General features: G+C 34.7%; 1 protein-coding gene and 3 non-coding genes across 4 annotated transcripts in view; 3 read left to right on the forward strand and 1 right to left on the reverse strand.

Moving 5' to 3' along the window:
* The first annotated feature begins 15,157 nt into the window (after positions 1 to 15,157).
* On the forward strand, positions 15,158 to 15,229 carry TRNAD-GUC (transfer RNA aspartic acid (anticodon GUC)). The gene has a single exon. It is a non-coding gene; the product is annotated as a tRNA-Asp (tRNA).
* A 272-nt stretch (positions 15,230 to 15,501) lies between these two features.
* TRNAQ-UUG (transfer RNA glutamine (anticodon UUG)) lies at positions 15,502 to 15,573 on the reverse strand. Its single transcript has one exon. It is a non-coding gene; the product is annotated as a tRNA-Gln (tRNA).
* Positions 15,574 to 18,810: 3,237 nt separating this feature from the next.
* TRNAL-CAG (transfer RNA leucine (anticodon CAG)) lies at positions 18,811 to 18,893 on the forward strand. Its single transcript has one exon. It is a non-coding gene; the product is annotated as a tRNA-Leu (tRNA).
* A 127-nt stretch (positions 18,894 to 19,020) lies between these two features.
* The window catches only part of RNASEH2C (ribonuclease H2 subunit C), a 40,801-nt gene continuing 32,358 nt past the window's right edge, over positions 19,021 to 27,463 (forward strand). Inside the window, exons 1-2 of the mRNA XM_073605246.1 lie at positions 19,021 to 19,106; positions 19,188 to 19,349. Coding sequence (XP_073461347.1) covers positions 19,190 to 19,349 — 160 coding nt within the window. The 5' untranslated portion in view covers positions 19,021 to 19,106; positions 19,188 to 19,189. The remainder of the gene's footprint in view (positions 19,107 to 19,187; positions 19,350 to 27,463) is intronic.

Here is a 27,463-nt window from a genome sequence, read left to right on the forward strand (position 1 = left end):
TATACATAGCAACATATTAATACCATTTCTGATGAGAATATGCATATAATTATTTTTCTACATGGGGATTATTGGTGGAATATTGTTCATAAATTTACATAGCAACATATTAAACCCATTTCTGATGAGAAAATGCATATAATTATTTTTCAACATGGAGATTATTGGTAGAATATTGTTTATAAATATACATAGCAACATATTAAACACATTTATGATATGAATATGCATGTAATTATTTTTCTACATGGGGATTATTGGTGGAATATTGTTTAAAAATATACATAGCAACATATTAAACCCATTTCCAATGAGAATATGCATATAATTATATTTCTACATGTGGATTATTGGGGGAATATTGTTTATAAATATACATAGCAACATATTAAACCAATTTCTAAAGAGAATATGCATATAACGATTTTTCTACATGGGGATTATTGGTGGAATATTGTTTATAAATATACATAGCAACATATTAAACCCATTTCTAAAGAGAATATGCATATCATTATTTTTCTACATGGGGATTATTGGTGGAATATTGTTTAAAAATATACATAGCAACATATTAAACCCATTTCTAATGAGAATATGCATATAATTATAATTCTACATGGGGATTATTGGTGGAATATTGCTTATAAATATACATAGCAACATTTTTAACCCATTTATGATATGAAGATGCATGTAATTATTTTTCTGCATGGGGATTATTGGTGGAATATTGTTTATAAATATACATAGCAACATATTAAACCCATTTCTGATGAGAATATGCATATAATTATTTTTCTACATGGGGATTATTGGTGGAATATTGTTTAAAAATATACATAGCAACATATTAAACCCATTTCCAATGACAATATGCATATAATTATATTTCTACATGGGGATTATTGGTGGAATATTGATTATAAATATACATAGCAACATATTAAACCCATTTCTAAAGAGAATATGCATATAATGATTTTTCTACATGGGGATTATTGGTGGAATATTGTTTATAAATATACATAGCAACATATTAAACCCATTTCTGATGAGAATATGCATATAATTATAATTCTACATGGGGATTATTGGTGGAATATTGCTTATAAAAATACATAGCAACATATTAATACCATTTCTGATGAGAATATGCATATAATTATTTTTCTACATGGGGATTATTGGTGGAATATTGTTCATAAATTTACATAGCAACATATTAAACCCATTTCTGATGAGAAAATGCATATAATTATTTTTCAACATGGAGATTATTGGTGGAATATTGTTTATAAATATACATAGCAACATATTAAACACATTTATGATATAAATATGCATGTAATTATTTTTCTACATGGGGATTATTGGTGGAATATTGTTTAAAAATATACATAGCAACATATTAAACCCATTTCCAATGAGAATATGCATATAATTATATTTCTACATGTGGATTATTGGGGGAATATTGTTTATAAATATACATAGCAACATATTAAACCAATTTCTAAAGAGAATATGCATATAACGATTTTTCTACATGGGGATTATTGGTGGAATATTGTTTATAAATATACATAGCAACATATCAAACCCATTTCTAAAGAGAATATGCATATCATTATTTTTCTACATGGGGATTATTGGTGGAATATTGTTTAAAAATATACATAGCAACATATTAAACCAGTTTCCAATGAGAATATGCATAAAATTATATTTCTACATGGGGATTATTGGTGGAATATTGTTTATAAATATACATAGCAACATATTAAACCCATTTCTAAAGAGAATATGCATATAATGATTTTTCTACATGGGGATTATTGGTGGAATATTGTTTATAAATATACATAGCAACATATTAAACCCATTTCTGATGAGAATATGCATATAATTATAATTCTACATGGGGATTATTGGTGGAATATTGCTTATAAATATACATAGCAACATATTAATACCATTTCTGATGAGAATATGCATATAATTATTTTTCTACATGGGGATTATTGGTGGAATATTGTTCATAAATTTACATAGCAACATATTAAACCCATTTCTGATGAGAAAATGCATATAATTATTTTTCAACATGGAGATTATTGGTGGAATATTGTTTATAAATATACATAGCAACATATTAAACACATTTATGATATAAATATGCATGTAATTATTTTTCTACATGGGGATTATTGGTGGAATATTGTTTAAAAATATACATAGCAACATATTAAACCCATTTCCAATGAGAATATGCATATAATTATATTTCTACATGTGGATTATTGGGGGAATATTGTTTATAAATATACATAGCAACATATTAAACCAATTTCTAAAGAGAATATGCATATAACGATTTTTCTACATGGGGATTATTGGTGGAATATTGTTTATAAATATACATAGCAACATATCAAACCCATTTCTAAAGAGAATATGCATATCATTATTTTTCTACATGGGGATATTTGGTGGAATATTGTTTAAAAATATACATAGCAACATATTAAACCCAATTCTAATGAGAATATGCATATAATTATAATTCTACATGGGGATTATTGGTGGAATATTGCTTATAAATATACATAGCAACATTTTTAACCCATTTATGATATGAAGATGCATGTAATTATTTTTCTACATGGGGATTATTGGTGGAATATTGTTTATAAATATACATAGCAACATATTAAACTCATTTCTGATGAGAATATGCATATAATTATTTTTCTACATGGGGATTATTGGTGGAATATTGTTTAAAAATATACATAGCAACATATTAAACCCATTTCCAATGAGAATATGCATATAATTATATTTCTACATGGGGATTATTGGTGGAATATTGATTATAAATATACATAGCAACATATTAAACCCATTTCTAAAGAGAATATGCATATAATGATTTTTCTACATGGGGATTATTGGTGGAATATTGTTTATAAATATACATAGCAACATATTAAACCCATTTCTGATGAGAATATGCATATAATTATAATTCTACATGGGGATTATTGGTGGAATATTGCTTATAAATATACATAGCTACATATTAATACCATTTATGTTATGAAGATGCATGTAATTATTTTTCTACATGGGGATTATTGGTGGAATATTGTTTATAAATATACATAGCAACATATTAAACCCATTTCTAATGAGAATATGCATAAAATTATATTTCTACATGGGGATTATTGGTGGAATATTGTTTATAAATATACATAGCTACATATTAAACACATTTATGATATGAATATGCATGTAATTATTTTTCTACATGGGGATTATTGGTGGAATATTGTTTATAAATATACATAGCAACATATTAAACCCATTTCTGATGAGAATATGCATACAATTATTTTTCTACATGGGGATTATTGGTGGAATATTGTTTAAAAATATTCATAGCAACATATTAAACCAGTTTCCAATGAGAATATGCATATAATTATATTTCTACATGTGGATTATTGGTGGTATATAGTTTATAAATATACATAGCAACATATTAAACCCATTTCTAAAGGGAATATGCATATAATGATTTTTCTACATGGGGATTATTGGTGGAATATTGTTTATAAATATACATAGCAACATATTAAACCCATTTCCATTGAGAATATGCATATAATTATTTTTCTGCATGGGGATTATTGGTGGAATATTGTTTATAAATATACATAGCTACATATTAAACACATTTATGATATGAATATGCATGTAATTATTTTTCTACATGGGGATTATTGGTGGAATATTGTTTATAAATATACATAGCAACATATTAAAACCATTTCTGATGAGAATATGCATACAATTATTTTTCTACATGGGGATTATTGGTGGAATATTGTTTAAAAATATACATAGCAACATATTAAACCAGTTTCCAATGAGAATATGCATAAAATTATATTTCTACATGGGGATTATTGGTGGAATATTGTTTATAAATATACATAGCAACATATTAAACCCATTTCTAAAGAGAATATGCATATAATGATTTTTCTACATGGGGATTATTGGTGGAATATTGTTTATAAATATACATAGCAACATATTAAACCCATTTCTGATGAGAATATGCATATAATTATAATTCTACATGGGGATTATTGGTGGAATATTGCTTATAAATATACATAGCAACATATTAATACCATTTCTGATGAGAATATGCATATAATTATTTTTCTACATGGGGATTATTGGTGGAATATTGTTCATAAATTTACATAGCAACATATTAAACCCATTTCTGATGAGAAAATGCATATAATTATTTTTCAACATGGAGATTATTGGTGGAATATTGTTTATAAATATACATAGCAACATATTAAACACATTTATGATATAAATATGCATGTAATTATTTTTCTACATGGGGATTATTGGTGGAATATTGTTTAAAAATATACATAGCAACATATTAAACCCATTTCCAATGAGAATATGCATATAATTATATTTCTACATGTGGATTATTGGGGGAATATTGTTTATAAATATACATAGCAACATATTAAACCAATTTCTAAAGAGAATATGCATATAACGATTTTTCTACATGGGGATTATTGGTGGAATATTGTTTATAAATATACATAGCAACATATCAAACCCATTTCTAAAGAGAATATGCATATCATTATTTTTCTACATGGGGATTATTGGTGGAATATTGTTTAAAAATATACATAGCAACATATTAAACCCATTTCTAATGAGAATATGCATATAATTATAATTCTACATGGGGATTATTGGTGGAATATTGCTTATAAATATACATAGCAACATTTTTAACCCATTTATGATATGAAGATGCATGTAATTATTTTTCTACATGGGGATTATTGGTGGAATATTGTTTATAAATATACATAGCAACATATTAAACTCATTTCTGATGAGAATATGCATATAATTATTTTTCTACATGGGGATTATTGGTGGAATATTGTTTAAAAATATACATAGCAACATATTAAACCCATTTCCAATGAGAATATGCATATAATTATATTTCTACATGGGGATTATTGGTGGAATATTGATTATAAATATACATAGCAACATATTAAACCCATTTCTAAAGAGAATATGCATATAATGATTTTTCTACATGGGGATTATTGGTGGAATATTGTTTATAAATATACATAGCAACATATTAAACCCATTTCTGATGAGAATATGCATATAATTATAATTCTACATGGGGATTATTGGTGGAATATTGCTTATAAATATACATAGCAACATATTAATACCATTTCTGATGAGAATGTGCATATAATTATTTTTCTACATGGGGATTATTGGTGGAATATTGTTCATAAATTTACATAGCAACATATTAAACCCATTTCTGATGAGAAAATGCATATAATTATTTTTCAACATGGAGATTATTGGTGGAATATTGTTTATAAATATACATAGCAACATATTAAACCCATTTATGATATGAAGATGCATGTAATTATTTTTCTACATGGGGATTATTGGTGGAATATTGTTTATAAATATACATAGCAACATATTAAACCCATTTCTAATGAGAATATGCATAAAATTATATTTCTACATGGGGATTATTGGTGGAATATTGTTTATAAATATACATAGCTACATATTAAACACATTTATGATATGAATATGCATGTAATTATTTTTCTACATGGGGATTATTGGTGGAATATTGTTTATAAATATACATAGCAACATATTAAACCCATTTATGATGAGAATATACATACAATTATTTTTCTACATGGGGATTATTGGTGGAATATTGTTTAAAAATATTCATAGCAACATATTAAACCAGTTTCCAATGAGAATATGCATATAATTATATTTCTACATGTGGATTATTGGTGGTATATAGTTTATAAATATACATAGCAACATATTAAACCCATTTCTAAAGGGAATATGCATATAATGATTTTTCTACATGGGGATTATTGGTGGAATATTGTTTATAAATATACATAGCAACATATTAAACCCATTTCCATTGAGAATATGCATATAATTATATTTCTACATGTGGATTATTGGTGGAATATTGTTTATAAATATACATAGCAACATATTAAACCCATTTCTGATGAGAATATGCATATAATTATAATTCTACATGGGGATTATTGGTGGAATATTGCTTATAAATATACATAGCAACATATTAATACCATTTCTGATGAGAATATGCATATAATTATTTTTCTACATGGGGATTATTGGTGGAATATTGTTCATAAATTTACATAGCAACATATTAAACCCATTTCTGATGAGAAAATGCATATAATTATTTTTCAACATGGGGATTATTGGTGGAATATTGTTTATAAATATACATAGCAACATATTAAAACCATTTATGATATGAAGATGCATGTAATTATTTTTCTACATGGGGATTATTGGTGGAATATTGTTTATAAATATACATAGCAACATATTAAACCCATTTCTAATGAGAATATGCATATAATTATATTTCTACATGGGGATTATTGGTGGAATATTGTTTATAAATATACATAGCAACATATTAAACACATTTATGATATGAATACGCATGTAATTATTTTTCTACATGGGGATTATTGGTGGAATATTGTTTAAAAATATACATAGCAACATATTAAACCCATTTCTAATGAGAATATGCATATAATTATATTTCTACATGGGGATTATTGGTGGAATATTGTTTATAAATATAAATAGCAACATATTAAACCCATTTATGATATGAATATGCATGTAATTATTTTTCTACATGGGGATTATTGGTGGAATATTGTTTATAAATATACATAGCAACATATTAAACCCATTTCTGATGAGAATATGCATATCATTATTTTTCTACATGTGGATTATTGGGGGAATATTGTTTATAAATATACATAGCAACATATTAAACCAATTTCTAAAGAGAATATGCATATAATGATTTTTCTACATGGGGATTATTGGTGGAATATTGTTTATAAATATACATAGCAACATATTAAACCCATTTCTAAAGAGAATATGCATATCATTATTTTTCTACATGGGGATTATTGGTGGAATATTGTTTATAAATATACATAGCAACATATTAAACCCATTTCTGATGAGAATATGCATATAATTATAATTCTACATGGGGATTATTGGTGGAATATTGCTTATAAATATACATAGCAACATATTAATACCATTTCTGATGAGAATATGCATATAATTTTTTTTCTACATGGGGATTATTGGTGGAATATTGTTCATACATTTACATAGCAACATATTCAACCCATTTCTGATGAGAAAATGCATATAATTATTTTTCAACATGGGGATTATTGGTGGAATATTGTTTATAAATATACATAGCAACATATTAAACCCATTTATGATATGAAGATGCATGTAATTATTTTTCTACATGGGGATTATTGGTGGAATATTGTTTATAAATATACATAGCAACATATTAAACCCATTTCTAATGAGGATATGCATATAATTATATTTCTACATGGGGATTATTGGTGGAATATTGTTTATAAATATATATAGCAACATATTAAACACATTTATGATATGAATACGCATGTAATTATTTTTCTACATGGGGATTATTGGTGGAATGTTGTTTAAAAATATACATAGCAACATATTAAACCCATTTCTAATGAGAATATGCATATAATTATATTTCTACATGGGGATTATTGGTGGAATATTGTTTATAAATATAAATAGCAACATATTAAACCCATTTATGATAGGAATATGCATGTAATTATTTTTCTACATGGGGATTATTGGTGGAATATTGTTTATAAATATACATAGCAACATATTAAACCCATTTCTGATGAGAATATGCATATAATTATTTTTCTACATGTGGATTATTGTGGGAATATTGTTTATAAATATACATAGCAACATATTAAACCAATTTCTAAAGAGAATATGCATATAATGATTTTTCTACATGGGGATTATTGGTGGAATATTGTTTATAAATATACATAGCAACATATTAAACCCATTTCTAAAGAGAATATGCATATCATTATTTTTCTACATGGGGATTATTGGTGGAATATTGTTTAAAAATATACATAGCAACATATTAAACCCATTTCTAATGAGAATATGCATATAATTATAAGTCTACATGGGGATTATTGGTGGAATATTGCTTATAAATATACATAGTAACATATTTAACCCATTTATGATATGAAGATGCATGTAATTATTTTTCTACATGGGGATTATTGGTGGAATATTGTTTATAAATATACATAGCAACATATTAAACCCATTTCTGATGAGAATATGCATATAATTATTTTTCTACATGGGGATTATTGGTGGAATATTGTTTAAAAATATACATAGCAACATATTAAACAAATTTCCAATGAGAATATGCATATAATTATATTTCTACATGGGGATTATTGGTGGAATATTGTTTATAAATATACATAGCAACATATTAAACCCATTTCTAAAGAGAATATGCATATAATGATTTTTCTACATGGGGATTATTGGTGGAATATTGTTTATAAATATACATAGCAACATATTAAACCCATTTCTGATGAGAATATGCATATAATTATAATTCTACATGGGGATTATTGGTGGAATATTGCTTATAAATATACATAGCAACATATTAATACCATTTCTGATGAGAATATGCATATAATTATTTTTGTACATGGGGATTATTGGTGGAATATTGTTCATAAATTTACATAGCAACATATTAAACCCATTTCTGATGAGAAAATGCATATAATTATTTTTCTACATGGAGATTATTGGTGGAATATTGTTTATAAATATACATAGCAACATATTAAACCCATTTATGATATGAAGATGCATGTAATTATTTTTCTACATGGGGATTATTGGTGGAATATTGCTTATAAATATACATAGCAACACATTAAACCAATTTCTAATGATAATATGCATATAATTATATTTCTACATGGGGATTATTGGTGGAATATTGTTTATAAATATACATAGCAACATATTAAACACATTTATGATATGAATATGCATGTAATTATTTTTCTACATGGGGATTATTGGTGGAATATTGTTTATAAATTTACATAGCAACATATTAAACCCATTTCTGATGAGAAAATGCATATAATTATTTTTCAACATGGAGATTATTGGTGGAATATTGTTTATAAATATACATAGCAACATATTTAACCCATTTATGATATGAATATGCATGTAATTATTTTTCTACATGGGGATTATTGGTGGAATATTGTTTATAAATATACATAGCAACATAGTAAACCCATTTCTGATAAGAATATGCATATAATTATATTTCTACATGGGGATTATTGGTGGAACATTGCTTATAAATATACATAGCAACATATTAAACCCATTTCTGATGAGAATATGCATATAATTATAATTCTACATGGGGATTATTGGTGGAATACTGCTTATAAATATACATAGCAACATATTAATACCATTTCTGATGAGAATATGCATATAATTATTTTTCTACATGGGGATTATTGGTGGAATATTGTTCATAAATTTACATAGCAACATATTAAACCCATTTCTGATGAGAAAATGCATATAATTATTTTTCTACATGGAGATTATTGGTGGAATATTGTTTATAAATATACATAGCAACATATTAAACCCATTTATGATATGAAGATGCATGTAATTATTTTTCTACATGGGGATTATTGCTGGAATATTGTTTATAAATATACATAGCAACACATTAAACCCATTTCTAATGAGAATATGCATATAATTATATTTCTACATGGGGATTATTGGTGCAATATTGTTTATAAATATACATAGCAACATATTAAACACATTTATGATATGAATATGCATGTAATTATTTTTCTACATGGGGATTATTGGTGGAATATTGTTTATAAATTTACATAGCAACATATTAAACCCATTTCTGATGAGAAAATGCATATAATTATTTTTCAACATGGAGATTATTGGTGGAATATTGTTTATAAATATACATAGCAACATATTTAACCCATTTATGATATGAATATGCATGTAATTATTTTTCTACATGGGGATTATTGGTGGAATATTGTTTATAAATATACATAGCAACATAGTAAACCCATTTCTGATAAGAATATGCAAATAATTATATTTCTACATGGGGATTATTGGTGGAATATTGCTTATAAATATACATAGCAACATATTAAACCCATTTTTGATGAGAATATGCATATAATTATAATTCTACATGGGGATTATTGGTGGAATATTGCTTATAAATATACATAGCAACATATTAATACCATTTCTGATGAGAATATGCATATAATTATTTTTCTACATGGGGATTATTGGTGGAATATTGTTCATAAATTTACATAGCAACATATTAAACTCATTTCTGATGAGAAAATGCATATAATTATTTTTCTACATGGAGATTATTGGTGGAATATTGTTTATAAATATACATAGCAACATATTAAACCTATTTATGATATGAAGATGCATGTAATTATTTTTCTACATGGGGATTATTGGTGGAATATTGTTTATAAATATACATAGCAACACATTAAACCCATTTCTAATGAGAATATGCATATAATTATATTTCTACATGGGGATTATTGGTGGAATATTGTTTATAAATATACATAGCAACATATTAAACACATTTATGATATGAATATGCATGTAATTATTTTTCTACATGGGGATTATTGGTGGAATATCGTTTATAAATATACATAGCAACACATTAAACCCATTTCTAATGAGAATATGCATATAATTATATTTCTACATGGGGGTTATTGGTGGAATATTGTTTATAAATATACATAGCAACATATTAAACTCATTTATGATATGAATATGCATGTAATTATTTTTCTACATGGGGATAATTGGTGGAATATTGTTTATAAATTTACATAGCAACATATTAAACCCATTTCTGATGAGAAAATGCATATAATTATATTTCTACATGGGGATTATTGGTAGAATATTGTTTATAAATATACATAGCAACATATTAAACCTATTTCTGATATGAAAATGCATGTAATTATTTTTCTACATGTAGAATATTGGTGGAATATTGTTTATAAATATACATAACAACATATTAAACCCATTTCTGATGAGACTATGCATATAATTACATTTCTACATGGGGATTATTGGTGGAATATTTTTTATAAATATACATAGCAACATATATGCATATTCTCATCAGAAATGAGTTTAATATGTTGCTATGTATATTTATAAACAATATTCCACCAATAATCCCCATGTAGAAATATTATTATATGCATATTCTTATCAGAAATGGGTTTAAAATGTTGCTATGTATATTTATAAGCAATATTCCACCAATAATCCCCACGTAGAATTATAATTATATAGATATTCTCATCAGAAATGGGTTTAATATGTTGCTATGTATATTTATAAAAAATATTCCACCAATAATCCCCATGTAGAAAAATAATTACATGCATCTTCATATCATAAATGGGTTTAATATGTTGCTATGTATATTTTTAAACAATATTCCACCAATAATCCCCATGTAGAAAAATAATTATATGCATATTCTCATCAGAAATGGGTTTAATATGTTGCTATGTATATTTATAAACAATATTCCACCAATAATCCCCATGTAGAAAAATAATTATATGCATTTTCTCATCAGAAATGGGTTTAATATGTTGCTATGTATATTTATAAACAATATTCCACCAATAATCCCCATGTAGAAAAATAATTACATGCATCTTCATATCATAAATGGGTTAAATATGTTGCTATGTATATTTATAAGCAATATTCCACCAATAATCCCCATGTAGAAAAATAATTATATGCATATTCTCTTTGGAAATGGGCTTAATATGTTGCTATGTATATTTTTAAACAATATTCCACCAATAATCCCCATGTAGAAAAATAATTATATGCATATTCTCTTTAGAAATGGGTTTAATATGTTGCTATGTATATTTATAAACAATATTCCACCAATAATCCACATGTAGAAATATAATTATATGCATATTCTCATTAGAAATGGGTTTAATATGTTGCTATGTATATTTTAAACAATATTCCACCAATAATCCCCATGTAGAATTATAACTATATGCATATTCTCATCAGAAATGGGTTTAATATGTTGCTATGTATATTTATAAGCAATATTCCACCAATAATCCCCATGTAGAATTATAATTATATGCATATTCTCATCAGAAATGGGTTTAATATGTTGCTATGTATATTTATAAAAAATATTCCACCAATAATCCCCATGTAGAAAAATAATTACATGCATCTTCATATCATAAATGGGTTTAATATGTTGCTATGTATATTTTTAAACAATATTCCACCAATAATCCCCATGTAGAAAAATAATTATATGCATATTCTCATCAGAAATGGGTTTAATATGTTGCTATGTATATTTATAAACAATATTCCACCAATAATCCCCATGTAGAAAAATAATTATATGCATTTTCTCATCAGAAATGGGTTTAATATGTTGCTATGTATATTTATAAACAATATTCCACCAATAATCCCCATGTAGAAAAATAATTACATGCATTTTCATATCATAAATGGGTTAAATATGTTGCTATGTATATTTATAAGCAATATTCCACCAATAATCCCCATGTAGAAAAATAATTATACGCATATTCTCTTTGGAAATGGGTTTAATATGTTGCTATGTATATTTTTAAACAATATTCCACCAATAATCCCCATGTAGAAAAATAATTATATGCATATTCTCTTTAGAAATGGGTTTAATATGTTGCTATGTATATTTATAAACAATATTCCACCAATAATCCACATGTAGAAATATAATTATATGCATATTCTCATTGGAAATGGGTTTAATATGTTGCTATGTATATTTTTAAACAATATTCCACCAATAATCCCCATGTAGAAAAATAATTATATGCATATTCTCATCAGAAATGGGTTTAATATGTTGCTATGTATATTTATAAACAATATTCCACCAATAATCCACATGTAGAAATATAATTATATGCATATTCTCATTAGAAATGGGTTTAATATGTTGCTATGTATATTTTAAACAATATTCCACCAATAATCCCCATGTAAAAAAATAATGATATGCATTTTCTCATCAGAAATGGGTTTAATATGTTGCTATGTATATTTATAAACAATATTCCACCAATAATCCCCATGTAGAAAAATAATTATATGCATTTTCTCATCAGAAATGGGTTTAATATGTTGCTATGTATATTTATAAACAATATTCCACCAATAATCCCCATGTAGAAAAATAATTATATGCATACTCTCTTTAGAAATGAGTTTAATATGTTGCTATGTATATTTATAAACAATATTCCACCAATAATCCACATGTAGAAATATAATTATATGCATATTCTCATTAGAAATGGGTTTAATATGTTGTTATGTATATTTTTAAACAATATTCCACCAATAATCCCCATGTAGAAAAATAATGATATGCATTTTCTCATCAGAAATGGGTTTAATATGTTGCTATGTATATTTATAAACAGTATTCCACCAATAATCCACATGTAGAAATATAATTATATGCATATTCTCATTAGAAATGGGTTTAATATGTTGCTATGTATATTTTTAAACAATATTCCACGAATAATCCCCATGTAGAAAAATAATTATATGCATTTTCTCATCAGAAATGGGTTTAATATTTTGCTATGTATATTTATAAACAATATTCCACATGTAGAAATATAATTATATGCATGTTCTCATTAGAAATAGGTTTAATATGTTTCTATGTATATTTTTAAACAATATTCCACCAATAATCCCCATGTAGAAAAATAATTATATGCATTTTCTCATCAGAAATGAGTTTAATATGTTGCTATGTATATTTTTAAACAATATTCCACAAATAATCCCCATGTAGAAAAATAATTATATGCATTTTCTCATCAGAAATGGGTTTAATATGTTGCTATGTATATTTTTAAAAATATTCCACAAATAATCCCCATGTAGAAAAATAATTATATGCATTTTCTCATCAGAAATGGGTTTAATATGTTGCTATGTATATTTATAAACAATATTCCACCAATAATCCACATGTGGAAATATAATTATATGCATATTCTCATTAGAAATGGGTTTAATATGTTGCTATATATATTTTTACACAATATTCCACCAATAATTCCCATGAAGAAAAATAATTATATGCATATTCTCATCAGAAATGGGTTTAATATGCTGCTATGTATATTTATAAACAATATTCCACCAATAATCCTCATGCAGAAAAATAATTATGTACATATTTATATCAGAAATAGGTTTAATATATTCCTATGTATGTGTAACTACAATATTCCACCCATAATCCCTATGTAGAAAAAGTATATGCATATTATTATTGTTAATTAAATATGTTCATTGTCGGGTGTTAACATGATATTCCTCCAATAATCCCCATGAGCAATAATAATTCTTCCCATATTCCCATCAAAAACAGGTAAAATGTAATTTTTATATTACTTCTGTATCCTGTTGTACAGCTGCATATATATCAGCAACTGCTGTACAGCTGCATATATATCAGCAAGTGAAGAGTTAAACATTAGCAACTGCTTCTTGCAACATTGTATCAAGCACTGCAGTAAAGAATAACATATTTTGAGAAACAACAGAGTCATTACCATATATATGTGTATATGGTACACTGACATCTAGTGAGAGTTCTCAGTATTGCAGCCAATAATCCAATCATCCCATCATCCCAATATGCAGTTTAGTACGTCCCCTTTCCAGGGTAGACGGTGACTTGAACATTAATGCTCGCCCACCCTGAAACATTGAGTGGCTGTGGCTAAAGTGGTAAGGAATAATAGGTAGAGCAAATTTTTAGCCAATACACTGATTGGTAAGGTGATATTATCAGTGGTCCCTGATAGGTTAGTCCTCGTTAGTATAGTGGTAAGTATCCCCGCCTGTCACGCGGGAGACCGGGGTTCGATTCCCCGACGGGGAGACCTTGTTTATTTTCTTTGACAGAGCTGCTGTATTTGTTTTAATCTTCGTGTCTTTCACCGCATGATATCATTTCATGTACTCATAATTAAACCATTCATAATGCAATTTCAGGCACATTAAACAGTATTTATGATCTGCATTTTACTTTTAAAAATTACAATATGATCACTGAAAATTGGAATTCATAAAATGGAACTTATACACATGAAATGGAAGTCACCAGGATTGTATTATGTCAGTGTTATAAAAAACAAAAAACAAAAAAAACACAGGTCCCACCGAGATTCGAACTCGGATCGCTGGATTCAAAGTCCAGAGTGCTAACCATTACACCATGGAACCTCATACCGCCCAAGTCTTCAAATACATGCTAAAAATATACTTTGTAGCAGTGGCTGTGTAGATCTTTGCTGTGTTACATTTTGTTACATTTTGTTACTAGGTATAGTCTGACAATATTCCCTTTAAAAAGATATAGCAGTGAAATCTGCCTATGTGAAGAGGTGAGAGGGACATTTTCTGTTGGGTGATAGTCAAATTAAGAAAACCTTCTTTGTGACTACTATAAGAAGACTGAGGGCTGGATAACATCAGGTGCAGAGCATGAACAAGTGCAAAATTGCAAGTTTTTCCACACCACACAAAAATGTGCTGACTTCTGCAGGTGCACGTGAGTTCTAATAATTCTTAATGGCACCTCCATGCATTCGGCAGACGCACAAGCACTCGTACCCACCAAAACACATAGCGGTGCAGTGCAATTGTCAAACAAAGTTGCGTCTGTGCTATTTTTGCGTGTTTCAATTGAAATTAGTGAACAGCACCTTATGATGTGAACAAGTCCTTAGGTGGCAGGAACTTGGGGCTCAGATAGAATCATAAGTGTTTTGAGGAAGCTAAAAAGTGTGTTCTAGGAAGGGAGTGTGTAATTGGCTAAGGAAATGGATGCGAAGTTTATACCAGGGGTGTCAAACTTCCTAATCGCAGGCCGTATCAGCAGTATGGTTGCCCTCAAAGTGCCAGTTGTATCTGGGGAGTGCTACTTACAGAGTGCAGGGTTCAGGAGTGTTTCATGTACAGAGCTCAGGGGTGTGCTGTATACAGAATGCAGGGTTCAGGGGTGTTTTATGTACAGAGCTCAGGGGTGTGCTGTGTACAGTGTTCAGGGGTGTTTTATGTACAGCGCTCAGGGGTGTGCTGTGTACAGAGTGCAGGGTTCAGGAGTGTTGTATGTACAGAGCTCAAGGGTGTGCTGGGTAGAGTGCAGGGTTCAGGAGTGTTTTATATACAGATCTCAGGGGTGTGCTGTGTACAGAGTGCAGGGTTCAGGAGTGTTTTATGTACAAAGCTCAGGGGTGTGCTGTGTACAGAGTGCAGGGTTCAGGAGTGTTTATGTACAAAGCTCAGGGGTGTGTTGTGTACAGAGTGCAGGGTTCAGGAGTGTTTTATGTACAGAGCTCAAGGGTGTGCTGTGTACCGAGTGCAGGGTTCAGGAGTATTTTATGTACAGAGCTCAGGTGTGTGCTGTGTACAGAGTGCAGGGGTCAGGAGTGTTTTATGTACAGAGCTCAGGGGTGTGCTGTGTACAGAGTGCAGGGTTCAGGGGTGTTTTATGTACAGAGCTCAGGGGTGTGCTGTGTACAGAGTTCAGGGGTCTTTTATGTACAGACCTCAGGGGTGTGCTGTGTACAGAGTGCAGGGTTCAGGAGTGATTTATGTACAGAGGTCAGGGGTGTGCTGTGTACAGAGTGCAGGGTTCAGGGGTGTTTTATGTACAGAGCTCAGGGGTGTGCTGTGTACAGAGTTCAGGGGTGTTTTATGTACAGATCTCAGGGGTGTGCTGTGTACAGAGTGCAGGGTTCAGGAGTGTTTCATGTACAGAGCTCAGGGGTGTGCTGTGTACAGAGTGCAGGGTTCAGGGGTGTTTTATGTACAGAGCTCAGGGGTGTGCTGTGTACAAAGTTCAGGGGTGTTTTATGTACAGCGCTCAGGGGTGTGCTGTGTACAGAGTGCAGGGTTCAGGAGTGTTTTATGTATAGAGCTCAGGGGTGTGCTGTGTACAGAGTGCAGGGTTCAGGAGTGTTTTATGTATAGAGCTCAGGGGTGTGCTGTGTACAGAGTGCAGGGTTTAGGGGTGTGCTATGCAGAGTGTGCAACCCCAACCACTTCACCCCCAAAAAAGCTTTCTTGCATCTCTTTCTCCTACCTGTCTCGGCTCTCCTACACCCCTGTGTAGGCAGCTCTGCCATTCTCTCTCTCAGATTCCGGAGGTCTGTTCCCGGCACGCCACGCTGTGAGTGCATGAAGAGATTTGTGTTTTTACAAAGTTGGTTTATACGGCTTATTCACACCAGGTGCATTGATCAATGCATGAGCACAAAACAATTGCTGTCTATTTGCCTCCTTCACACCAAACAAGTGAAATGACAAAAAAAGTAGCATGCTGCCTTTTTACTTCCAAGTTAAACCCACAAGTGCTTTTTTTACCACTTCTATTCCTTTATATTGGCTTTTGGAATTTACAAACGCAGCAATTTAGAAATCACATGAAAGAGTTAGCGCTGGAAAACACTTTTTGATAGATAAAAAGTGCATTTTATATACAACCAGGGCTTTTTTTCAGGGGAACTTGGTGGAACTCAGTTCAACCACCTCGGGCTTACCTTTGGTGCCTGCTCACCACAATCACTTGTAAACACAGAAGTCTGGTTTCTGTGTTTACAAGTGACAGCTCTGCACTCTGTGTGTAACCCCCCTGGACTCTGCACTCTGTGTGTAATGCAATCCTGATATGTAATGCCCCTTTAAGACCCTTCTACTGTTTGTGAAATATGACCACACCCACTATTTCATGTGATTTGGAGGGTGTGTGGGGGAGAGGTTTTTTGGGGTCGTGGTTGAGTTCCAGCACCTATTGTTTGAGAAAAAAAAGCCCTGTATACAACTATATAGATCATACCAAAATGAGGGACAAATGAGGAGGAATGAGGGGCAGAGAGACATTGCTCTAAATCGATGCGCTTGCGGGACGTTAGGAAAATTCCTGCAAGCAGCATCTTTGGTGCGATTTGGGAGCTCTGTATACAGCGCTTCCAAAACGCCCTGCCTATTGAAATGAATGGGCAGCATTTCCAAAGCGCCTGAAAAGCGTTTCGGAAGCGCAGCAACACAGGTGTTTTTAACCCCTTCTTTGGCCTGCTGTCGGCTGAAAAGCGCCGCATATCCACTTCAGCCCCAGAAGGATTTGCCCCCTTAATGACCAGACCATTTTTTGTGATACTGCACTGCGTCGCTTTAAATGACAATTGCGTGGTCGTGCGAAGTTGTACCCAAGCAAAATTGACGTCCTTTTTTTCCCACAAAAGCAAAAGCTTTCTTGCAAGTGGCTGCAGACTACAAAGGAAAGGTCATTTTTAATAACATTCAATTGATTTTTGTTTATTTGCTATTTTTTCTTTCCTATGAAAGTGGAATTACCCTTTAAAGCAAGGAACCCCTTGTATTTAAAAATATTTGAGAAAAAGCAAAGCAAAGACTTGTTACAAAAAAATAACATTTTACACACAAGTCGCACAGCTTGTCAGGATGGCCGAGCGGTCTAAGGCGCTGCGTTCAGGTCGCAGTCTCCTCTGGAGGCGTGGGTTCGAATCCCACTTCTGACAGTTTTTTTTTTTTCCGTCTACAGTTTTCCAACATTAATTCAGCGTTACATACACGACAGACGAACTGCATTTTATTGGGAAATTACTATAGCGTTCCCTTTTTTGTAAGTTAGGGAATGAATTGCCATTAGTGTCACTACATTTCCCAGCATGCCTGGCTGTATGTATGCCGTCACTTCCTGCAAGCTGTGTGGTGGCGGGAGCGTGTTGTGGGTAAGTGATGGGAGAGTTGGTGTGAAGTTCTATAGAGCAGAGTGGCTCGTTGTATAATATATATATGTGTTCTTTCCTCAGATATGACTGAGAGCAGTGCTGCCCCCTGTGCCCGCCTGGAGCTCCACACTCTGTCCTCGGCCGCCCAGGAGCCCCTCCACCTTCTCCCCTGTGTGATCCATAGACAGGGCCCGGCAAAAGTCACTGAGTACTTCACCCCGGCCATCAGAGAGGCCCCTGCAGGTAAGTGATTATAGATGGAGGGAGAGGACCTACCTCTGCCCACCTTTCTCGGAAGGAGCACTCCACCCAGTGCACTGACTGTATAGGGGGCTACCTACCTCCACCACACAGGTAAGTGCCTGCCATAAGACCTCATGCACACTGAGTGTTAAAAATGCTGCTTTTAGTGGCGTGTGCCTCCTAGGTGTCCATGTATAAGAGGCCGAACCACCCGGTGCATCTAGGAGCAGCGGCACTTTGTCAGAAAAGGAGCTTGACGCTTGTAAATGTGTCCAGACGTGCCTCAATAGTAGGCGTGTTTAGCGCTCAAGCGTTAATTCATTCCAACGGCCAGAATCAATGAATTGACGCCCAAGCGCTTGCCGTGCCTGAATGCATTTATACGCATCAAGAGTTTTTATTCTTCCGCCAAAAGGCAGCTACCAGGAGGAAAGGCGTTCAGGAGAGCTGGGCAAACACTGTGTGCATGAGGTCCTAATCCTTAGACCCCTTTCACACCGGGGCTGCTTGTTTTAGGGTCGCTTTAGTGCTGTTTAAGCAGCGCTTTTTTTGGCCGCTAGCGGGGTGCTTTTAACCCCCAAAGAAGAGGTTAAAAGTGCCCGCGTTGTGATGCTTCCGAAGTGTTTTTTAGGTGCTTTGGAAGCACTGCCCATTCATTTCAATAGGCAACTTGTTTTGGGAGCACTAAATACAGCGCTCCCAAACCGCCCCAAAGATGCTGCTTGCAGGACTTTTCCTAGCATCGTGCAAGTGCACCGCCCCAGTGTGAAAGGTCACACTGAAATTTAATGCAAGGTGGTTTTCAGTCGCTATTTCTAGCGCTAAAACGCCTGAAAACCACCTCAGTGTGAAGGGGGTCTTAGGACACAGCCACTGCTTCCAATTTGACATGCACATGGGTGCTCAGCCCTGACCACAGGCAGTGTACGTTCATGTTCGTGCACACACACGGATGTCACATTGGAAGCAGTGGCTGTATCTATGCATGATTGGGACTGCCTGCAGGGAATATCTGTGTGGGTAAACACGGCCCTCACCACTATATGCAGACTCCCTGGGGTCATCCACGTATGTGGTTTACTGTACCCAGATATTGTACTGGTCTTCCAAAGGCCGTTATTGAAAGCTCCTTTGTTTCAATGTGTTATTTATTATGGGGCGCATCTTACCTTTTCCTTTTGGGGATCTCCCTTAATGGTTTCCAATATTTTTAATCTATCTTTTTAGGAGGGAAAAAAACAACTTGACCTCGCATGGTTGCATGCTGTAGTATGCTTGTGTGAACCAGGCCTTAAAGTGGTTCTAAAGCCCAAACACTTTTTACCTTCATGCATGCCTTGCATTAAAGTGGTTCTAAAGGCAGAAGGTTTTTTTCTAGGAAGTAAAGTATTCCTCTTTAATTGTACCTATAGGTAAGCCTATAATAAGGCCTACCTGTAGGTACTGTAAATATCTCCTAAACTTGCACAGTTTAAGAGATATTTACTATATACACTGCCGCCAATGTCATTGGCGCATGCGCACTGGAGGAACAGCCTGCCCGTGCCGTGACTGTGTTCCCCACACGCATGCGCAGGACTGACGTCATCGCGGCTCTGGCGCCTGTGACCCTGGAAGTAACTCCGGGAAAAATGTCAGCGATGTGCCGATGCAGGGCATCATTCTAAGGTAAGTATTTCATTATGAGCTAGTATGCAAGGTTTGGAGGTTTACAACCTCTTTTAATGCATAAAGATTAAAAAAAAAAAAACAAAACAAAAAAAAACCCTGTGTGCGGCTGAGCCCCAACTTGATCCAGTGATGTTGCAGGAGAGCATCAGCTGTTCGGGACTCTCCCTCCTGATTGCCTAAGACACAGCAGTGGGTGTCATTGGCTGCTGCTGTCAATTAAAGTCAGTGAGCCAAAGAGGAGGGCCAGGGCTCCCTGTCTGAATGGACACAGAGTAGCGGCTCAGGTGCCCCCATAGCAAGCTGCTTCCTTTGGTGGCACTCAGCAGGAGGGAGGGGCCAGGAGCACCAGCGATGGACCTGAGAAGAGGAGGATCTGGGCTTCTCTGTGCAAAACCACTGCACAGAGCAGGTAAGTAAAACATATTTATCTTTAAACAACAAAAAAAAGACTTTAATATCACTTTAAAGTAAAAAATATTTAGGCACTGATTTTGGCCCCTCGCCTTCCCTAATACTTACCTGAGCCCTCATTCAGTCCAGTGCTGTGCATGCCTGCATCTCTTCTCTCCCCTCACTTCTGGGTCTCGCTGTCTTTGCAGGGACATTGGGAATCATTGGCTCCTGTTGTCAATCAAATCCAGTGGGGGGGGGGCAGGACCAAGTCCTGCTGTCTGTCAATGGATGCAGCAGCGGGGCTCAGGAGCAAGCATGTACGAGAGCCCCCGTGGAAAGCGGCTTTCCAGGGGGGCACTGGACAGAGAGGAGGAGCCAGCAGCGCCGGCAGGGGACCCAAGAAGAGGAGGCTCTGGGCCACGTTTTATATCCTTTACAATCACTTTAAAGGATAAGTTCATAAAAATAAATGCACTTTTTTTTTTTTTTTTTTTAGGTAAAAAAATGTGCATTTATTTTTTAAAGTTTGTAAAGCATTGCGCCAGCAATCAGCCAGTGTATCCGCTTTCCTGTATGGTAAGCCGATACAATCTGACAGGAAGCATGAATGAACTACCACAACGCTCCACAGCGCTGTGATAGTTAAAGGGGTTGTAAAGGTAAAAATTTTTTCACCTTAATGCATTCTATGCATTAAGGTGAAAAAACTTCTGACAATACCGCTGCCCCCAGCCCCCCCGTTTTACTTACCTGACGCCTCTAAAGTCAGCTTCGCGTTCCCGACAGCTATTCCTCCGCTCACCCTGGCCGCTGATTGGCTACAGTGGATGGATTGGAAGCAGCGCAGCCATTGGCTCGCGCTGCTGTCAATCACATCCAATGACGCGGCGCGCTGGGGGGCGGGGCCGAGTGATACAGTGAGCGGCTATAGCCGCCGGCTGTATCACGGGAGCGCGCCCGCAAGCACTCACCACCATGCGAGGGAGCTCGCATTAAGGTGGTTAATGCTTGCGGGGAGGAGCTGAAACAGCCGCCGAGGGACCCCAGAAGACCAGGTTCGGGGCCACTCTGTGCAGAACGAGCTGCACAGTGAAGGTAAGTATAACATGTTTGTTATTTAAAAAAAAAAAAATCTTACCTTTACAACCCCTTTAATTTGAAAACTACAAGCCAACAGTTGCAAAGGCTGCCGGACCTTGTAGTTTTCCATGCATAGAGCCCTGTCAATCAGTAACATGGCTGGGGTGCGGAGGCCCGTTCGCCCACATTTTTTAAAAAATTGTGACAGCTAATGGGAAGGGAGAAGAACCCCGCTAGCTGTCACATCGGGTAGGTGCGGGGGCTGGTCCGTTTGCAGCATGTTACCCCTGAATATGGGTGTAACATGTTACGAAACTAAACTTGTCCTTTAAAGCCCAACTCCAGGGGAGAAAAAAAAAATCCACCCTCGTAGTAAGGCCTTCCCAGTACTGCAAGGGTTGATTGCTTTTTTAGTCTAGGGACTAACCACCTCAGCTCCGAAAGGCTTTATCCCCTTCAGGACCAGGCCATTTTTTGCTATTTAGCACTGCGCTACTTTTACTACTGGTAATTGCGCGGCCATGCAACAGTGTATCCAAACGAAATTTATATCATTGAACAAAATTAATATACTTTTTACTTTCTGCTATAAAACATATCCAAGAAAAAAATGTAAATCAAATTTCATCATAAATTTTGGCCAAAATGTATTCTGGTAATTCTATAATATCAGGTAAAAAAAAATTCAGATAAGTGCATATTGGTTTGCGTGAAAGTTATAGCATCTACAAACTATGATGTATATACAGTGGCTATAAAAAGTCTACACACCCCTGTTAAAATTTCAGGTTTCTGTGATATAAAAAAAAAATCAGACAAAGATAAATCATTTCAGAAATTTTTCACCATTTAATGTGACCTATAAACTGTACAATTCAATTTAAAAAGAAACTGAAATCTTTTAGTAAGGGGAAATAACAACTAAAATAATGTGGTTGCATAAGTGTGCACACCCTCTTATAACTGGGGATGTAGCTGCATTCAGAATTAAGCAATCACATTAAGCCTAGGTTCACACTGACAGTTCAGCTGCACAATTTCATTCCCGCATGTCATGCCCAAATTCAGGGGTGATTTCAGAGACATCTGTGCAGGTTTCTGCACAGATGTCTATGGAAATTACACCCCGAAGTCGCAAAATTAGCGGAGAAACTACTTTTGGGAATCGGTGTGGCGCTACAAATGTGGCGTCGCACTGATTCGGATGGTGCCATTGCTGGCAATTGCTGCCGATTGTGTTATATCGAATGCCAAATTGCTCCTCGAACTCATGTTAAATTGGAGTCAGCCCACACCTGTCATGATTTAAAGTGCCTCTGATTAATCCCAAATTATGTTCAGCTGTTCTGACATTTTTCTTAGTTGCATCCTACAGCAAAAGCCATGGTCCGCAGAAAGCTTTCAAAGCACCAGAGGGATCTCATTGTTAAAAGGTATCAGTCAGAAGGGTACAAAAGAATTTCCAAGGCATTGAATATACCATGGGACACAGTGAAGACACTCATCAAGTGGAGAAAATATGGCAACAGTGACAGTACCAAGAACTGGACGTCGCTCCAAAATGAATGAAAAGATGAGAAGAAAACTGGTCAGGGAGGCTACCAAAAGGCCTACAGCAACATTAAGGCCTGATTCACACCTATACATTTTTAGTGCTTTTTTGCATTTTGCAGATTTGCACTACAGTCCATTTAACATGGTTTCCTATGGAACACGTTCTGTAGTGCAAATCTGCAAAATGCAAAAAGCACTAAAAATGCATCGGTGTGAATCGGGCCTGAAGGAGCTGCAGGAATATCTGGCAAGTACTGGCTGTGTGGTACATGTGACAACAATCTCCTGTATTCTTCATATGTCTGGGCTATGGGGTAGAGTGGCAAGATGGAAGCATTTTCTTACGAAGAAAAACATCCAAGCCTGGCTAGATTTTGCAAAACCACATATGGAGTCTCCCAGAAGCATGTGGGAAAATGTGTTCTGGTCTGATGAAACCAAGGTTGAACTTTTTGGCCATAATTCCCAAAGAATATGTTTGGCGCAAAAACAACACTGTACATCACAAAAAGAACACCATACCCACAGTGAAGCATGGTGGTGGCAGCATCATGCTTTGGGGCTGTTTTTCGTTAGCTGGGAGCCTTGGCTTTAGTCAAGGTAGAGGGAATTATGAACAATTCCAAACACCAGTCAATATTGGCACAAAACCTTCAGGCTTCTGCTAGAAAGCTGAGGATGAAGAGGAACTTCATCTTTCAATATGACAATGACCCAAACCATACATCCAAATCAACAAAGGAACGGCTTTACCAGAAGAAGTAAGTTTTGGAATGGCCCAGCCAGAGCCCAGACCTGAATCCTATTGAAAATCTGTGGGGTGATCTGAAGAGGGCTGTGCACAGGAGATGTCCTCGCAATCTGACAAATTTGGAATGTTTTTGCAAAGAGTGGGCAAATATTGCCAAGTCAAGATGTGCCATGCTGGTAGACTTATACCCAAAAAGTCCTATACCCAAAGAGAGCTGTAATAAAATCAAAAGGTGCTTCAACAAAGTATTAGTTTAAGGGTGTGCACACTTATGCAACCATATTAAAGTGTTTGTTAAGGCATTAATAAAAGTCCCTCTTTTAGAGGCTGGCATAGCACACTGTGTATGTTGTATTTAACCACTTCAGCCGCGGAAGATTTGGCTGCTCAATGACCAGGCCATTTTTTGCGATACGGCACTGCGTCGTTTTAACTGGCAATTGCTCAGTTGTGCGTCGCTGTACTCAAACAAAATTGACGTCCTTTTTTCCCACAAATAGAGCTTTCTTTTGGTGGTATTTGATCATTTCTGTGGTTTTTATTTTTTGCGCTATAGCGACAATTTTGAAAAACACTATTTTGTAATTTTTGCTATAATAAATGTCCCCCCCCCCCCCCAAAAAAAAGCTAATTTTTTCCTCAGCTTAGGCCGATATGTATTCTTCTACTGATTTGTAGTAATAAAAATCGCTAAAAAGGGTATATTGATTGGTTTGCTCAAAAGTTATAGTGTCTACAAAATAGGGGAAAGATGTATAGCATTTTTTTTTTTTTTTACTAGTAATGGCGGTGATTGGCGATTTTTATCGGGACTGCGACATTATGGCGGACAGATCGGACACTTTTGACACATTTTTGGGACCATTGACAATTATACAGCGATCAGTGCTATAAAAATGCACTGATTACTGTGTAAATGTCACTGGCAGGTAAGGGGTTAACACTAGGGGGCGATCAAGGGGTTAACTGTTCCCTAGTGTGTGTTATAACTGTAGGGGGATGGGAGTGATTGGAGGAAATGACAGATCGTGGTTCCTAACTAGTAGGAACTCACGATCTGCCTCCTCACAGAACAAGGATGTGTGTGTTTACACACATCCCTGTTCTGCCTCTCAAGCCTGCGATCGGCCAGCCACGCGCATCACCACCCTCGCAGTGCAGCATGCGCTTGCTATCTTGCTATCCCGCTAATAGGGACCGACGTACAGCAACAACGGTTCGTGGGATTGTGCCAACCTGCCACCATGTGACATCGGTTGGTTGGCAAAAATTTAAAAACGAGCGCTGTAAATGCTGAAGATCGGCTGTCTTCAGGCTGGTCTCATCACTTGCGGCCCTTTTCCAGCTCTGATAGATGTCTTCTGTGGGATGGGCTGTGATCTCCCTCTGGCGTCAGAGGGAGATCACGTGGCCGCTCGTCTCCACCGCAGAAGCCACCCATCGGAGCTGGAAAGCGGGTGCAAGTCACGTGACCTGCCTGAAGACAGCTGATATTCAGTATTTACAGTTCTGGTTTTTAATTACAACATACAGAGTGTGTTATGCCAGCCTCTAATAGAGAGGCTGGCAGTGACAAATTTTTTATAAATACCTTTTTGTAGGGAAGAGTAATATTAACAGCTGTGATCCATTTCCGCAGTATGGGGGGGGGGGGGGGAGGGGGGAGTCCCCCTCAGCCATGTTCTAGCAATCTGCAACCTGGCAAGGAATAATGTCTCCTGCAGAAAGATATTTAAATATTTGTCACTCTCTGAGAGTGAAAGGAGACCTAGCACACATTGACGGGGGCAGAGAGACAGCGGGGAGCCCATGAGATCATGTAGAAATCTCACCACCTGTGTCCAAAACCCCTGAATGGATGGGCAGGTCCACAGTAAGTGAAAAAAGGAGGCCATGTGGTGGCCACAGTCTGGGCAGTTGGGGTTGTGGTCGTGTTTGTATTTGGATATGCGAGAAGGAGTCAAGTATGATCTGTGAAGGACATATAAATGGGATAAGCGGTCAGAGAGTTTTGGGGAGACAATCTTGCAGTTGCCAAGGGCCTCCTCCCAGTCCTTGTCCATCAAGTCGCCATCGCGACCGCAGCTGTTGTGTAATGGTATCGGCTGCAGGTCGCATGAGGTATGTGTATATTTGGGAAATCAGTTTCTTAGGGTCTTCTCCCAATACTATGTCTACTAATAGTGGGACCTCAAGGGCGGGTAGGGCCACCAAGCTGTGAATTGAGTGTGTGTCGGAGTTGGAGGTAGCGAAAGAACATGTGATTTGGTAAAGCGACGTTTTCTTTAAGTGTTTGAAATGACTTAACTGATCCGTTGGCTACAACTTGTGAAAGGTAAATTACACCCCTAGCAACCCATAGACTATGATCAGGAATAGTGGTAAGTTCAGGCAAGGTGGGGTTATCCCATAGGGGGAGTGAGGGGAGGGTGCTCGGCCCAGTCGACTGGCAGTCTGCCAAATCTTGCAATGATGTGACAGCATGTGCCTCCCGTCGCTGATGGGGAGGAAGCAAGGGGTGAGGGGGGAGAGCAGGTAGCCTATCACAAAGGGAGGCACTTTGACCACGGTGATCAGGGCGGAGCTGTCCTGGTTATCGTGGTCTGATTAGAGAGGGCATACAGGAAGAGAGAGGTTTTACAGTTTAGAGGGGGGGGGGGGGGGC

The sequence above is a fragment of the Aquarana catesbeiana genome, linkage group LG11, assembly GCF_042186555.1.
Source record: "Aquarana catesbeiana isolate 2022-GZ linkage group LG11, ASM4218655v1, whole genome shotgun sequence".
Taxonomy (NCBI): domain Eukaryota; kingdom Metazoa; phylum Chordata; class Amphibia; order Anura; family Ranidae; genus Aquarana; species Aquarana catesbeiana.